This window comes from Sander vitreus, chromosome 8 (assembly GCF_031162955.1).
Source record: "Sander vitreus isolate 19-12246 chromosome 8, sanVit1, whole genome shotgun sequence".
NCBI lineage: Eukaryota > Metazoa > Chordata > Actinopteri > Perciformes > Percidae > Sander > Sander vitreus.
The window spans coordinates 24100545-24118249 of NC_135862.1; the positions used below are offsets into that span (position 1 = coordinate 24100545).

The following is a 17705-nucleotide window of genomic DNA, read 5'->3' on the forward strand; positions in this document are numbered from 1 at the left end:
GTGACATCAATCCTCTCATCTAACTCATAGCAAGAAAGGGATATTCCGCCTTTAGGGATGCATTGATTTCAGTTTGTGGATACTGATTCTGTTGTATTCTGAAATTAAATATAGACTTTTTAGTATTTTAGATGTTGTATAATAATAAAGAACTTGGCTCTACTGTCTTATGAAGATGGACGACCCATCACCACTTCCTCCCACTGTACAGAAGTGAAACCAAAATATCTTGGATACAGGCGCTGCCAGCTTGTAATTTTTGAGCCAGAGTCTGCGCAGTAGTAATTGGGCGGTCCTGCCCTTACACCCACCTGACCAATCGCGAGTCAATCATAGCTGTCAATCATGATGTTTCACCCCGTTTTTATAGCTTTAAATAACCAATGAAAACCAAGGTTATCAGAAAACACTTGAACAAACACCTGAGTGACAGGAACTACCTAAAAATCTTTTGGAAAAAATGATTTGACGTGTAGGCCTACTTAGATTTTTTTTTTTATAGTAGTTTGGCTCATAAACAGCAGACAAAATTAGCAGCTAGCTGTTGAACATTGTGGATCATTTAGCAGCTAAAGAGACATATATTTCCCTCAGGAGGTGAATAGAAACAAGACACCAAATGAATGCTAATGTTGTGTCTGTAGGATGTGTAACTGTTTGCTAACAGTGCATTATGTTATATATAAGTTAGTTATGTTTACAGCTTGTTTCCGATGCCGCCAAGTGGCAAAAAATAGGCCTTGTATGCTGTAGTAATGCACATTAGTACAGTAGCTACAGTGTGTATGTTGTATAGTGTAGCAATGTGCATACAATCTGTTGTCTTTTTTTCTTACTTACTTACTCTTCTTCTTTAAAATTATCATACAAAGTAAACCGTTCACACCATGCTGTATGGTCATGCCAATAAAGCCAAATCGACGTAGTGTTTGTGTTTCCCAGTATTTGTGTTGATCAGATAGTAGCTGTTTTCTGCTGCTCAGTTCAGAGAGCTGACAGGGAAAGGCTACCATATGGTGCGACAGGAAGGAGAGAGAGAGAGAGAGAGAGAGAGAGAGAGAGAGAGAGAGAGAGAGAGAGAGAGAGAAAGCACAACACACTGAAGGGGGGAGAGACAAGAAATGACGGGAGGTTGTATGGGCAGAGAGAGAGAGAGCAACAGAAGGGAGGGAGTAGTGGGGGGGGTTTAGGAAGCAAGAAAAAACGCGCGAGAGGATGAGTAAGAGCAGCGAGAGCATGGGGATGACAAAAAACGATGGAGACTGGAAAAAGAGTGTAGACCTGGGTGACGATGAGTGGGTGGGTGGGCGGGCACCGGGTTTAGGAGTGCGAAACAGGGTGAGAGGTGGGTGGGTGGGTGGTGGTGTGTGTGTGTGTGTGGGGGGGGTTTAGGAGTGAGAAACAGGGTGAGAGGTGGGTGGTAGAGCCTGCAACTTGCAAGCAGAGGAGGTGACAGTGGGGGAGTGTTCACTGCTCAGTGATGTGTTATGATCCAACTCCAACCCCCCTACACACACACAAATGTGTTTTTGTCACATAGGAGGACATCACATTGACTCACATTCGTTCATTAAGACTTAACTTGAAATATAAGGCTTTAAACATATTATTTTTTCAAATTCCATGAAAAGACCAAAACTCCAATACGTAAGTTTGTCTCTTAATACATTCTGACTTCACTAGCTACCTTGTCTGTGGCTCCCAACCCCAAACCTATTAATTCTTACTAAAGACATACATTTTTTAAAAAAACAACTAATACAGTTTTTAATTTTTTATTTTTTAAAGGCTTAATAGTGTTTTAGCAAAGTAAATAATTCATTTGGTGAGGACTATTTTCAGCTGCGGATTAATACACATTCAGAGTATTTACGGCAGCAGAATGGGGTATGTGGGATTGAGTCAAAATAACCACAGTGCTCATGTTTTTTTTTTTTATATATTTTTGCGGCAATAAACGAGGTCTGTGGCACAGAAGAAGAATAGATATCAGGCTTTGGTGACACAATACTTGTTAGTAGAATAAATCTACTGTTGGTTTCGGTACTTTTAATGGATTTGTTGACAATAATTAAAATATTGAATATCTCCAACCTCATCCTTTAACTCTAAAATGTAATGTGGGAGCATTCTTTTGGAGGTGAGTCCCCATAATGTTACTGTGTGAATAGATGTATGTGCCCACAATATGATTAATACAAACACACACAGAGTGTCTCTCTCTCTCTCTCTCTCTCTCTCTCTCTCGCACTCCAGCTCCCTTGCTCGCTCTCCCTCATTCTGGCTCTGTTGCCAAGGCTACCGTACAGCCTCTTGCTGCATATACCTAGACGAAGCTGCTGCCTGTGGATCTCTCTCTCCGCCAGGATACAAACAAAAGAAAACCCATCAGACTTCTCATTCCTCTATTTCTCTTTCACACACTGACACACACACCCACCTTCGTAGATTCTGTGTCTCTACCCTCACACACATCCTCTGCCTCTTACTGCCGGCAAACACACTCCTTCTCCCAGACAGAGGAGCGGTGAAGGGATTGGCGTGGTTCTTGGTGTTTGGCACTTGGTTTTTGGCTCAGAGGGAGCAGAGCGGCAGATGGCGATGTGAAGACGGGCTCAGCCAGGTAAGAGGACTTATTCTAACCAGACTTAGGGCTCTGGGTGAGTGACTGTTCCAGCCCTCCTCTACTCCCCATGTCTCTCCCTCTTTCCCCCCTCCATGGCTGTGCGACATGAGGTGAATACCAATTCCTCAGCAAAGCCCCCACGGTTCATATGGCTGCTGTGCTTTTCTGGCTGTGAAAAGGTAGGGATGTGTTATGTAGCCTCTGTGTGTGCGTGTTAATTTTCTGATTATTAAAACTGATCATTTGCCAACAGGTTGGTTCTTCGTTGCAGTTCTAACTGTGTGTTTCCCCTCCAATCTATTTTTATTCAAAGCTTGATATCCTCTGTGTTATAATATGTCTCTGTGATAATGTGGGAGTCACCAGAGAGAGATGCAACAGTCCACCTCCCCGGGTGATTCATTACTAATCCATCCAGCTCTGCACTGTGTGGTCGCTCTAGCTCACCGTAGCCATGTACGTGATATGAATGGTGTTTTGTTTTAGCATGAATGACGGCCAGAGAATGCCATTCCTGCACTGGTGTTTTGATGCAGTGCAATCATGTAACACAATCCTTTGTCACTGGGAATCCAAATTTATCTCCAGCAGCCTGTAAATCAATTCTCTATGCAGCACATTTCAATTATTCATACAGTATAGCTTAGGCTGAATTGTAAGTTTATATGTGTCTTACAGTAATGACTTTTTTTTTTAAATGCCCCTGGAGATGCTGCAAGAGATTGGAGGACTGCATGTAAACAATAAAGCTGATGATCTGTCTCTGTGATATACAGGAGGAAGCTGCAGGCTTGCTGGGTATTTAATTCTAAGGTCATTGTGGGATTTATGTGTGTATTGATATCAAGATGTTGTCTGTGTGTGTGTGTGTGTGTGTGTGTGTGTGTGTGTGTGTGTGTGTGTGTGTGTGTGTGTGTGTGTGTGTGTGTGTGTGACAGAGAAAGGTTGATGAGGCAGGTCTTGGCCCTCGTGACTTTATCTCACGTTACCATCCCATCATCACTTTCAGTGAGAGCTTCCTCTTACCTCGCCCCCGTGCCACATTCAGCACTCCAACAACATGCTCGATGCTTCACTCCTGACGTGCTTTTGATTTACCTGGAAATGCTACCGTACCCGAGATTTTCGCTGTAATGGTGGGGACAAAGCAAAACAATTCCTGACCATTTATAAAAAAAAATAGGGTAGAAAAGCAGATTTGAACACATCATTTTTCCAGACCGACACATTTGAAGCATTGGGAATATCCATTAAAACACAAGCCAGCTGTCATAAAAAAAAAAAGATTAATTCCCCTTATTCCTGATTGCAGGGAAAGAGCTTTAAACACAGCTGTCAGCAGATAGTCCTTCCTGGTCCTGGGGTTCTGTTAGGGCTTATTGTAAGGCTCCGTTTAGACTCAGCTGGATGTTGGGTGCTTTGAATGGACGCAGATCAATGGAAACACTACACACATACTCTATTTGAAGACTGAGGGGGTGGTGTTTGTAAGGACCCAAAGACAGTATACCTTCAGTGAGGAATGAGGCTGAATCAGCTGCAGGTTTGACTTATTTGCCATTAATCCACTTTGTTATACAATGTTTCCTCTGTGTTTGAATAGTGGTTTTATTGCTAATTGGAGATTACTTATCACTTGACTGTCAAAGGGGTTTTATTCTAGAGTCAAACTGCTTCCCCATACTATAATATTGAGCGTGTTACTGCAGCTTAGTATTGTCAATCTCTGATTTTGTGTAATTTTGAATGACAACTTTACTGTGTGTTGTGAGCTCCCCAACAATTAACAGGGACATTTTGTTTTAGCTAAAAACAGCTCGCTTTTTTATTTCACTTTCTGCGTATTAATAACTATGATCATTGTTCAAACCCACAGGACTTTATCTTACATTTTAGTTGGGATCCCAAAGTTTCCACAGACACCAAATATGTGTGTCAAAGTAAGTTAAATTTTAAGGGAAATGTGTACAAATGTGTACTACTTTGTAGAATATTTCCATTTGGTGGTTGGTGCGTGAGTCTTGCTTTGAGGTTTTTCTCAGTGTTTACATCATATAGCTTCAATGAAGAGCTGGAACAAGCTGAGACAGAATATATATGAAACTGAAACTTACAGTGTACCAAATGGCAATTTGAACTATCTCAAAGCTCAAAAGGGAAACAAAATAGAAAAACAGTCTGTTAAAGGGTTAAATGCAGGACCTTACTTAACATTTAGGACACAGAGGTCATGTCCTCCGGTGCTGCGGGGATGTTACATTTTATATTCTGATTTCAGTATTTTCTATCAATTCTGATACCTTTAGGCCTATAAATAATGTAATGATTTAGTATTTATTTACCCACCAAAATTGCTGGCAGTGAGAAAAGACTTTGACTTTGCACGTTGGGAAATAAAATACAGTTCATATTTGAACGTTTAACTGTTGAAAAAATATTTTTTGAGGGTGGGGGGGACTCATTACCTCAATTTTTATAAAATCCGAGCTACAGCCCTGGTTAAATGTACCAAACAATTCACCAAGCAAGCACTCAGCTACCAAAGCGAGTGACTGAAAAACAAAGATATTTACCTCAAAGAATTAAAGCAAAGAGTGGCAGAATGTTTTTGGACAAACATGAATATTGTCACTGCTCTCCCAGTGCAGATGTATGTTTTTCATTGTTCATGCCGTGTGTATACCAACGTGTGTGTGTGTGTGTGTGTGTGTGTGTGTGTGTGTGCATGCTACAGTACGTTGGTTGCCACAGTTACCAAACGCCAACCTCACTGCGTCATTGCCTCAGACAACCTTCACACAAAAAAGGGCTGCTTTACCTCCCATTCATCCCTTCATCCACTCATATATTGTTTAAAAATGGAAGCACGCTGAACTTTCTCAGCTTCTCTTATAGAACACATTCTATGTGTGTGTGTGTGTGTGTGTATACGTTATATGTGTGTGTACATTGTATGTATGCACATTGCCATGACTACGGGCCAGGCTAACTGGCATCATCACCACCTTCGCAACAGCAAGCAAAGAGAGATAGAAAAGGACTCAATACAGCTCCCCTCTGTTCAACACCTGCACACCCTCTCTCTCTCTCTCTCTCTCTGTCTCTCTCTCTCTCTCTCTCTCTCTCTCTCTCTCTCTCTCACTCTCAAACACACACACAGAGACATAGCTCCTGCTACTGGTGTGGTCTCATATTCTGCTGAGCTCACCTCATTCGTTCAACAGGGTCCAGTGGCACAGAAGGAGAGGAAGGGAGATTAGAGGGGAGCAGAGAAGGCTTGATGCATGGATACTAATTTGACTGGAGCAATCTGAATGTATTTCTGAGGGTGTCTGCTTAGTCTGGCTCGAATCATCCCCGCCTCGCAGGGAGGGAGCGAGACGAGGAGAAAGAAAGAGGGGAAGAAATATTGACAGTTTACTGTGTCACCTTACATCACCATCCTCCGCTCATGAAATCACAGCTGGGAGCTGAAATGGGTGCTACTCGGATCCATCTTTAGATATAATAAGATTCCCAACCTCATCTCAGCGTGACCAGTTGAGTTTGATTGACAAGATGTCTCTTATTATGTAGCATTTAGAGTTTTGAAATGACCTGTGACTGTTTTGTCTCTCTTTCCTTTATTTTCACATTTTAAACACATAAGATGTAATGTTTGGCTGTTGTCTTCTGTCCTTCAGATTTGACTCTGCCACACAATGGCTGATACTGGGCGGTTGCCACAGGATACAGGATTTAACTTGATCATGTGATCTGACTCCCCAGTTCCCTGCCATCTATCATAGGTGAATCTACAGGGTTTTTTTGATATTCCAGTAAGCCAACTGGTAAGTCATTCTACATTGTTGGTTGGTAGTCATTGATGAAAACTTCCAAACTCAATCATGACAAATTTAGACATCAACAACACATTTAGATAAAAGGGATATGTGCGCAAACACTACACCACCACTCTCACAGGCCCCCGCATTCACACATCCGCACACTCAACGTGGTGGTAATCAGCCAAATGTACAAAACACCTTTATTAATGGTAGAAGGACAAAAGAGCAAGGCGGAAAAGGTCTTTGAATACACTGCTGACTGATCCAGACAGCCGTGTGTGTGTGTGTGTGTGTGTGTGTGTGTGTGTGTGTGTGTGTGTGTGTGTGTGTGTGTGTGTGTGTGTGTGTGTCAGTAGACGATACTGCTCAGGACGGATGAGAGGGATGAGAGCCACTCTGTTGCCAAGGTGACGGACAGGGCTGTAAACACGCTACCCCTGACTCATCTCTCCACAATAGAGCCTTTCTCACAAACGCACACACACACACACACACACACACACACACACACACACACACACACACACACATTCATCATTCACACAATAGAGTCCAATCTGAGGGAGGAGAGGATCCGGAGATGAGAGCTATACATCTGAATAGGCCTGTGGAATAAACTCAACTCTTTCTGTCATATAATACACGCTCATTTAAAAACACACAATCGGACAAACACTCTCAACCTGACAAACACAGCTAGCACGTAATTGAACTTTTACCGTAATAAAAACCCTTTATTTTCTGGAGTTGGGAAGTTTGTCTTCATGTTACGTAAATGTTGTTCACGCAGGGTATCTTGTAATATAACACCATGTCAGACGTCTCAAAAACAGTATAAAACCATAAAATAACACTACCCATATTGGCCTTTTTTGTGTTTATACGGGGTCAAAGCACACACTGTATTTTTTACATCTAAAGATTGTTTTTGGAGATCACACACTCTTAATCTCTCAGTATTTTCTTAGATTTACAGATGGTGTACATAACAAACATTTAATACATGTCAAAAACAGTCAGAATCCAGCTGTAAAAGCCTAGTGATCACAGAGGTAAGACTTGTCGAATACCTTCATTTAACAGGGGGATCATGACCCGCCGGCTGAGCAGCTCCACCCGTTCCCACACCGAGGACTCCATCTTCTTGAGGCCTGACGAAGACCCCGTCTGGCTGGATGAACCCACAAAGTCTGATAAAATAGGTGACGGAGCACCTAAAAAAGACGGGCTCCCAAAATGCAAAGATGGACCCGCAGGGGGCCAAAATCCAAAGGAAGATGAAGTGTTTATGCACAAGGTGTGTGCGCTGGTGATCGAGCTCCACTGCTGGGCTGCACTGTTTGTCGTCTCCCAAGTCACGGTACGTGAATGGACGTCAGTTGAAACCAGAAAAGTTAAGTAAAAGTGGATAAAATCTAAATCTAAAAATGACTTGTTTGAATTTCACTCGAACGTCTGCTTTGAATTAGATTGAGATTGAGTTTACCTTCCTGCACAAAATTGGGTTTTTAGCTCAGCATGTAGACAGTAGACCAGTACGAAAAATCGTGTAATTGCAACATTAGCAATGCAAATGACACTCAAGCACAAAATATTCTCTCACCTTGACTAATATGTTTCTGCTTTAGTTGACAGTGTACTTTTACCTCTTTAGTATTCTCTCCCTCTTCCAATCTCTGTCTCTGTTGATTTCATGTTTGATTCATTCTAGAAGCAAAAAAGCACAGGTGCAACATTACCATTTATAAAAAAATAAATAAAAGAGCTTTGTAAACGTCTCCATGATTATGACACCAGACAGCATGTGGTCAATTTACATATTTTCTATGCCTGCGTAATAGGCCATCTTCTTTTCTTCTCTTTTTGTTCACTTTTTACATGAGAGCAGCCACTGTGCTGCCTGGTTACCAGTGCATTAATGACTGGAGAGTTCACAGTGACAATCTGCCTTCCCTCGCTCTCTCCCCCCAGGGATACTGGGTGTTTTTTGTGGTGGAAGGAAATGGACCTTTCTCTTCCATCTACAAAGCCCTGCAGGTCATCGACTTCTACCTTGGCTTCATCTTACCCTTCCACCCGATTTTTGGAATGGACGTAAGTGTTGGCCCTGGATGTGACCAATACAGCTGTTTCTTTTGGATGGAGACTGCAAAAAATGAAACCCTGAAGATATGTTGATTCTAGTGTTGGTTGTGTCTAACTGCCTCTTCCCCTGTCTTTCTCTCTCTGCACTGGCCAGTCTATGGTGTTGATGAGGGAGGTTGTGAACACCAAACAGGACAACTGGATTTTCCATGGAACTGCAGGCACTGGTGTGGCCATCTGTGTAATCATGGTAAAAGACTGGAGGACCATTCAATTCCTACCCAGAACTAGTTTTTTTTTGCAAAATTTCAAACATTCGGTCATTTCGGCATGAATGTGAGATTATGTTGTAAATAATATTTCCCATGAAGGAACACAACTCTTTGAAAGAAACTAGATTGACTAGATCATTTATTTCTTCATTTGCGGAACTTCTTGCTTGATGATTTGTTACTGGCTGATGAATAAATACACATCTGTAGGGAACACATGGCGAATGGCACCACTTCATCCCTCCCAACTAACCTCTCCGTAGGTCATCCACATGGTGTGTAAGTGGCGTTACGGCACTGGCTTGTGGTCGTCAAGAACAGTGTTGCAGGACATTGGTGACCGACGTCAGTCTGTGAGCCGCCAACCCTCCTTCACCCTGTCAGAGTGGACGGATGCTCAGGAGGATCTGCTGGACATGGACCCTGTGCCGCAGACACCCGTCTTTGACATGGGCACTGACGCAAAGACGGAGGGAGACGCCGCCACCCTCACTGTCACATCAGTGGGGCTTCAGGAGAGGTTAGCATCGGCTGCATTTTAAATCCATATTGCATATAGTAAATGGGTAAACATACTGTACATCTATATACATTTGTATGATTCAATGTATCACACAGGAGGGGCTCCAATGTTTCGCTGACCTTGGACATGTGTACACCAGGCTGCACTGAGCCCTATGGCTACGGAGCCCAGCTCTCCCCCAGAGACCAGACGGCAAAGGAGTACCTCCGACAGGGAACACACAGCCTGACCCCTGCCATGCTACACACACGGGCCATGGATGACCAGAGCCTGCAGGCTGAGTTTTATGTGAGCGCAACAACAGCAGCTCGCCCACCTACACGCTTTAGATTAACAGGGATGAACAGAGACTCACCGGAAAATATGTACACTGACACACAGACACAGGCAGAAATGCACACACCCAGCGGAGCTCTGCACACACCCACACATACACACCCAGCGGAGCTCTGCACACACCCGTAAGCTTTTCCACTGTCTGTTAGTGGGCGAAGGAATGATAGATACAGGCATATTTGCAAATGAAAACCCACAGAGGATTCCAGTGTCTGCCAGGCAGAAAGATGTGCGTTCAAGAACGCACACAAGTTGTCCGTAGAATTTGAATCTCATGCAATTAGACATCAGCGGTTTAAAGTGAAGGGCAATGGATGACTTAATGTCTTTTGAATGTTTTGTTGCCTTGTAGAAGGCATGGTTAGGACTTTCCCTCCATTTCTGCAAGGATTGATTGTTATTGCACCCATTGCTCTGTGTCCATTGGCAGGAGACTCCCATGAACTTTGTGGACCCTAAGGAGTACAACTACCCAGGGCTGGTGAGAAAGAACCGCTACAAAACCATCTTACCCAGTGAGTACAGCTGCACCTAGAGTCGCAACAGTCACTAAAAAGAGATCATGCAGTTGTACATCTTTTGTTGTTGTTGTGCTGCTTCTTTTTAATAATTCCACATACTCATCAACTATTTAGCTCAGATGGGTTTGTAAAAGAATATTGATACTCACACATGGAGACACGGCACACAAAAAGATACAAACCAACCCTGTAATAAAACCGAGCTGTAATATACAGTGTGAATGCATGAATATCATTTCCCATCTTCTTCTGCTGTCATCTCTTTGAATTACAACCCATCTGTCACTCTTTCTCATGATGATCTAACACTGTCCACCTACAGATACACACAGCAGAGTGATCTTGAAGTCACAGGATGAAGACGATTTCCTCACCACTTACATCAATGCCAATTATCTCAAAGTAAGTGAAAACGTGTATTTCCGAGCAAAGTCTTGCTCCAGCACATATATGTGATCTAGCCACTGTAACTGTGTTTGTTCTCCATGGACCATGGCCTCCTAGAAACAGATACCTGTACATGACAAAACCGGGCATGCATCTGCACGTGTGTGTGTGTGTGTGTGTGTGTGTGTGTGTGTGTGTGTGTGTGTGTGTGTGTGTGTGTGTGTGTGTACAGGGCTATGGGGATGAGGACTGTGCATACATTGCCACCCAGGGTCCCACCGTGAACACTGTGGGAGACTTCTGGAGGATGGTGTGGCAGGAGAGAAGCCCAATAATAGTGATGATCACCAACCTGGAGGAAAAAAATGAGGTCAGACAGGGTGATGATGATGATGATGATGATGATGATGATGGATATTGGGATGGGTACAAATATCCCATTGAGTGTTCACTGTGTTGCAGAAATGTGCAGAGTACTGGCCCGAGGACACTGTGATCCATGAGGGCATCGAGATCACCCTTGTCACCATAACCCAGGAGGATGACTACAGTCTGAGGGTGTTTACTTTGAAGGTAAGACACAGTAAGACTGTCATATGTCACACAAAAAGGGTGAATACATTGCACACGATTGCTGATCATTTTTTCAATCATCTCCAGTGGTATCTAGCTATGCAGATACCTTAACCATGTTCACCATCTAGTCTAGTGTGTTAGCAAGCTAGCATATAATAATTAGCATTAAACACAAAGTACAGCTGTGGCTGATGGGAATGTCATTAGTCTTGCAGGTATTTTGTCATAAACCAATGTTTTGGACAAATTCAAATTTTGACATGATAACAGCACTAAACGCGATCACCAAAATTAACACAATTCATCCTGAGGGGAAAATGAATGTGTGTACCACGCTTCATGGCAATTCATCCAACAGTTGAAACAACACAAATAAATCCAAAACATTACTCGTACCTACAGTATATGTGTTGACAGCTGATTCAGTGATTCATGTGTGCACACATCTGATCTCAAGATTGATATTAGACCATATAATAAAAACATGACAGCACTGTAGTGTAGACTTGTCTACTTGTTCTCAATTTACCAAGCAAACCCTACCCAAGTTTTCATTTTGCCAAAGTAAATATTTTCATCAGAATGTCCACGTGCATACATAATCACCACAGACATGTGTGTTGGGCGGGGGTTTGCGCAACATTCCTGACGTTGCCATACTTTTTGGTTCCTTTCATGTGCTCATGATGGGTGTTTTATATTAAATTTGGGGTCATGGCGACATTGGCACTTAGCAAGCCAAACATGATAATTCAGTAAATGCAGCCTGCATCCCATTACTAAGCACCAAGGGATTGTTATATAACTGTGAAGTTAAAAGCCTGTTGTTTATGTTATTGGATTAATAATGATTATTGTCAGTACAGTATTTTTTAGAACCCTCGTTCTTTTTTTCTGTCTTGTTTATCGTTATTGTAGCAACTACTTTCAAGGTAAACATGTGGGTATGCAAGCAGTGCAACAGGCTGATCGGAAAGCAATCTCAGTGTGTATCATGTACGGTACATGTGTGCGCAACATGGTCACATCTGTGTGTGTGTGTGTGTGTGTGTGTGTGTGTGTGTGTGTGTGGGGGGGTGCGCGTGTGTGTGTGTGTGTGTGTGTGTGTGTGTCAGTGTGGGGGAGAGGAGCGCAGTCTGCGGCAGTACTGGTACACCTCGTGGCCTGATCAGAAGACTCCAGACAAGGCTCCACCTCTTCTAGAACTGGTGCAGGAAGTGGAAATGGCCCGAGAGGAAGCCCCGCCCTCCAGTGGCCCTATAATTGTCCACTGCAGGTACAAAAGTAGCTTGTTAGTGAAATAGGGACGGATAAAGAGTTAAAAATGTGTTAAGAAAAGCTGAGTGAAAAGGCCTATAATGAACCTATGTTGATCATATACATGCATAGGGGAAATTTCCCAGTTTCATATTAGAGAAACCCCTTTTACTGCTGTTTTTACTATAGAAACCACATGGCAGACCAGAGCACTTGTCTTCTTCCAAATCCTCTGCTGTCTAATATCCCCAGGGAGAATTTAGCGTTAATCAAATGAATGGGATCAGTGCTAATCAATACACCAATCCGTCCATTTTTTTCTCTTGCGTCCCTTTACCCCTCCAACCTTTTTGTTCGCAGTGCTGGAATTGGTCGAACTGGCTGCTTTATCGCCACCTCCATCCTGTGCAAGCAGCTGAGGACTGAGGGTGTGGTTGACATCCTGAGAACCACCTGCCAGCTCCGTCTGGACAGGTGAGCTATTCTTAGCTTAAGTTCTTGGCATCAAACTTTTTTTTTGTTATTGGAACAGAGCATGGTGGATGTAGTTTCAGTTGATCTAGGTTTAATTTACCAGGTAGAGTAAGTCACTGTGAGTCAATCACAGCCTTTCTTCAAAATGATTGATTGTTAATCTTTTCACACTTCCTGGATTGACTGACCAAACCATATTGTGCGTGTGTTTCTGTGTATGTTTCTCAGGGGTGGGATGATCCAGACGAGCGAGCAGTACCAGTTTGTGCATCATGTCCTCAGCCTGTATGAGAAGCAGCTGTCTCACACTGCTGAGGAGTAGAGTGAGCGCCACAGCCACACCCAGACCGAGACACACCACTGTACACTGTACCGCCTCTGGTGGTAGACACCACTGTACCTAGCATCATCTCAATCTCACCCTTTAACAAATTCAAACCATGTTAATCTCCTCACCCTATAGGCACGCTCAGACAGGACTGAATAGGTTGACATGAAATCTGTGCATACTGTATGTCTTTGAGCAAAGATGTGGGATTGGAGATAGAAACCAGAAATGTCACTGATCCACACAGTCTTGGAGAGTCACAGTCAGGCCCCAAAATAATCCATGCCCGCACTCCTGACATCATTTCATTTGCACTGCTGAGGTTTTTTTTTTTTAACACGTTACTGTTAAAGGGGTTAAACTCGATATTCAGAACATTCATATAGCAGTAAACAACTATTTGCTATGTAAAGACATAGACGAGTAATGGCGTCCTGAGCAGAGAATGAAGTCACACTCCCTCTGTGTGCGTTGTAATCTGAGCTTCTCTGTTCTTTGTTTTGATAGCCAGTTCGGCCTTGCGTGCATGTGAGCGCCTCGTGCGTCGGTATCAGACGCCGAGGCCCGTGAAAAAGCATCAGTATTTGACGGGTTAGGGAATGGTCTGTGAAAGCCATGTAAAGGCAATCCCGGTCACAACTTTTTTTCTGAATATTGAGTACAGCCACTTTAATTCTTAGTCATCAAGGCTTCATTTAGTAGCCTACTTAGCCCCCTCACATACTGTATGTACATTTTTAAAAGGTTAAACTGGAACTGAAGTATAATCAGATCATTATACAGATCAGCGCTGTCAGTTTGCTGTAAGGATTAAATCCAAGGTCCATTACCCAAAGTTAGTGTCAATAATACTATATGGGCCTTTTACAGTATAAGTGCCAGCATAATTAAAACCTACAGAAAGTATCAAATGCCAGCCTAATATTAAACATTGTATAGATGTAAAAGTGCACATGAAACATAAGCTAGCTAACATATTTTTTCATTGACTCTCTTGACTCTCACTTTTAATGTACAAAATCCTTACAGAAGGCCTGTTTCAACTTTTGATGCATTCAGGGGCCACCTCATCTTCAGGTTGCATGGTGCTAAGTGTTCATTAAAGGCATGTGCAATGTTATGGAACATAGGAATGTATAACAATTAGGTTATTAATTAACTAATTAGGATTTCTGTGCAATCTACAGTAATACAATTTTACCATGCTGCCTGTGCAGTCCTCATGGCCCATGATGTTTACAGTAAACAACTCCTACATTAAGGCCACGTACACTCAGAGGCATCACAGAGCCGGCGACACTGAGGGGACAGAGGTCAGAAATAGAATCAGACCGTCAGAAAAATCAATACAAAGCCCAATCAAAGCTCTGGAAATTCTGACATATACACACAGGGAAATGTAATGCACAGGAAAGCAAAAAAAGTACACCATAAATTGATGACGGATGGTCACATACAGCTAATCTTCTTGTAAGTGTCCCATTAACTATCATGATCGCCCTCAGAGTTACATGCTCCGTGATGCCTCTGCTTTCAACAGTAGCTTGACCACATCCGTGAAGTAAGAAGCCCATGATTGTTGTATAGACAGGCCAGGCCTAATCTGTATGAAGCACAATAGACCAACTATGGTTGTCTCTGATGTTCAGCTGTAAAAGTTCTCTTTTTTTCCCCGTATTGTGTTTTGATTGTGTTGAGTTTAATGGATTGCATGTGCTGTATGGGACCCCATAGGTCCACAATCAAAGCGACGTGATTGGTTGTCCTGCTTTTTGTTGTGTAAAAGGGTTTAAGCCTATTATATTGCTTGCTCTCGGCCAATGCTTTTGATACAGTTTGCTTTTGTGAAACCAACCAGAGATATTTTTAGAACATTTTGATACAATCCTTTCGAGTAGATGCCTTGTGTATATTTCCGTTTACACCATGATGGAATGTAGCTCATACTGTGGATCAAACCATCGGTTTATATTGCAAGATTTGACAGAACAAAATGTGACAACTACCTAAGTTACCTTACAGAACAGAAAATAAGTAGATTATGTTTAGTCTTCAGTATTATTACTTTATGCCTTTAGGCTTTGCTTTAGTATGCTTTGCTTTCTGTGTATGTTTTTATCGTTTTTCTTGGAGAATTTTACCTCAGACTGAGTTTTTACGCAGTCCCCACTCGATTCCATCTGTGACTCTAGGCCACCTCGCAGTTGACAACACGAGAAATAATTGCTATGTGTAAGGCAGCTAAAACAGTGAAGACAATTTTCTATGTAACACAAATAACACTCAAACAACTTCTATCTTGACTCAATGCATCAGATCAACAGTCATGAACATTATCAGAAGATGGACTCAGCTGTGTGGCCTCAGACCAATTTATAAAGATCAAATCATTTAGCAAATTTAACTGCCAAATTTACAGGAAAATAGGACTGGGATTTATAAGAAAAGCTACAATCTGTTGTCAGACTTTTGACATAATCCTCTGATAATGTCCAGTGTACTCGACTGAAACGCTTTTATTTTTAAGTGCTTGTTTTCAATGCTTACCTGGTCCTCCTCTGATGATCAAAATGGGGATGATGAAATAGCCAAACAGTCAGACATATACAACCAACCAGCAATCAGTATTCCTCTCCCCTGCTACAGTATTGCTTTAAGTTGTGAGTTTTTGCATCTAAATAAAGGTAGATTTTCATGAATATGTGTTGCTGTCTCTATGACTCTCAATCACACACAAACACACAAACCTCGTTTTAAACCAGGGCATCGGTAAAGCTAATTACTGTGTGTCTGAATTATCAATTTAAAGATTGTAATGAAATTATAGCTTTGAGATTTAAAGGAACGATAACGTCAAAGCTATGGTGGCTCCGTGTTTACTACACCTGCAGAAATTCTCTCTTGCACCACAGAATGCAGTTAAACAATTCTACCACTAGGTGTCGGTATATACAATGTAATAAGTACACAAACTGCCAATAGCTTTTTTTACCCTGCATTCATCCGCTTACTCTCTGACACATTTAGTTGGCAGAGCAACAGAACAAAGGCTTTCAATCAAACAAAAGAGAATTCATGATACTGAATTCAAATACCCCAACATCCACTCATTACAACTGTTTTATTCAGTGGTAAGTACGAATGTGACACTGTTGATAAATAAATGTTCATTTCTGTAAACCATATATAAAATCTGAATATGTTTTTGAAATATTCTTGATCTATTTCTCTACATAATAGACCCACACAGATGTTTTTTGTTTTTTTTTACTTATGATCTTTCATTAGAGCTTTTTTCTCAGGGTTGTAAACTGACTGTGCTTGGTTGACATCTCCCTTACTCTCCTGTTAGTTTTGTTGTTACAAATGACACCTCTATCATTATTTTTATGACACAGAGATTGGTGACATCATGTAAATCCCAGCATAGCCCCACCCAACTTTCACCTCATTAGAGGTCTAATTAGCCAGGGTAATTAAAAAACCTGTGCAGGCATGCAGGGCCTTTAAGTCAGTATAAAGAAAATGTTTCATGTTGCAATATCTGTGCAAAAAACAGACTTTGTGTTAACACATACAGTAGAAACACAATTCGGCCATTGTATATTTTTATACCAATCTTAGTAAGATAACTCAAAGCAAAATTCTTGTAAGGAATTATAAGAAAAAAATAATACAATCATTAGCAAAATATAACGCTGATTTGCTTAAAAAAAAAAAATGTTGATGTTAATGTTGTTGTTGTATTTTTGCATCATTGGAGCTGGTTAATTGTAGCAGCCCAGTGACTGCATGCGCGTCACCTTTAAAAAGGCGGACTGTCCCTTTAATCTGAGGATTAGGACGTTGACGTCACCCAGCCCCTGAGACGCTCGTGCTGATTGGCTGGAGGTGACGTCAACCTCATCTTTTTTTTTTTTTTTCTTTTTTTCTCTCCCTACTGGACCATGACCTCATCGCTTTAGTTCAGGAAAGTGGTAAAGTGCACCTTCTGTAACTACCCACCCCCCTCCCCAACACACACACACACACACACACACTAATCGTTTTAGTTATTACCTAGCCTAGCAACCTAGCTAATATATCACTCCACGAGCTGACCACGTATCCTGGTCAGTTAAACGGCTGAAGGAAGTCTGTCACCGCGCTTTCATGTCTTGTTTGTTCCTGGCGCTGTCACCCTCTGTCAGCTGCACGGTCCCCCGCCACACAGCCAGGTAAACACCGGCCAGCCCCATGAAGACACCGCGGCTGTCCCCTCACACATGGAGGCCAGTTGAATAACACAGGAGCCGCGTGGAGTCCGAGGTGAGTGTGTGTGTGTGTGTGTGTGTGTGTATTGATTAGGAGAACAAGTATGCTGTTATCAAGTGCCTTGCTACCCTCTAAGCTAGTAGCAGCGGTTGCTTTCTATCTGCGCTCGTACCCCCCGCGGCTGCGGCGAGTCTGTCAGCGCGCACTCCCCCCTTTGTGAGCGCGCCCGTATTATTATG

General features: G+C 42.3%; 2 protein-coding genes across 2 annotated transcripts in view; both read left to right on the plus strand.

Moving 5' to 3' along the window:
- Positions 1 to 7543: 7543 nt before the first annotated feature.
- Positions 7544 to 13313, plus strand: ptpn5 (protein tyrosine phosphatase non-receptor type 5). Its single transcript, XM_078256130.1, has 12 exons — positions 7544 to 7813; positions 8425 to 8547; positions 8693 to 8788; positions 9074 to 9330; positions 9429 to 9621; positions 10100 to 10184; positions 10513 to 10592; positions 10810 to 10947; positions 11040 to 11150; positions 12269 to 12429; positions 12771 to 12884; positions 13113 to 13313. The coding sequence occupies exons 1-12, from the start codon at positions 7544 to 7546 to the stop codon at positions 13204 to 13206; spliced, it is 1722 nt and encodes a 573-aa protein (XP_078112256.1). The 3' UTR covers positions 13207 to 13313.
- A 3928-nt stretch (positions 13314 to 17241) lies between these two features.
- dusp8a (dual specificity phosphatase 8a) overlaps positions 17242 to 17705 on the plus strand; it is a 46244-nt gene continuing 45780 nt past the window's right edge. Inside the window, exon 1 of the mRNA XM_078257557.1 lies at positions 17242 to 17520. The gene's annotated coding sequence lies outside the window, so the exon portion shown is untranslated. The remainder of the gene's footprint in view (positions 17521 to 17705) is intronic.

Bases quoted from the DNA above. Each gene is read 5' to 3' on its own strand.
- ptpn5 (XM_078256130.1), top strand. From the start codon at position 7,544: ATGACCCGCCGGCTGAGCAGCTCCACCCGTTCCCACACCGAGGACTCC. The intron at 9,622-10,099 runs GTGAGCGCAACA...GTCCATTGGCAG, and splicing joins GCCTGCAGGCTGAGTTTTAT to GAGACTCCCATGAACTTTGT. The intron at 10,185-10,512 runs GTGAGTACAGCT...GTCCACCTACAG, and splicing joins CTACAAAACCATCTTACCCA to ATACACACAGCAGAGTGATC.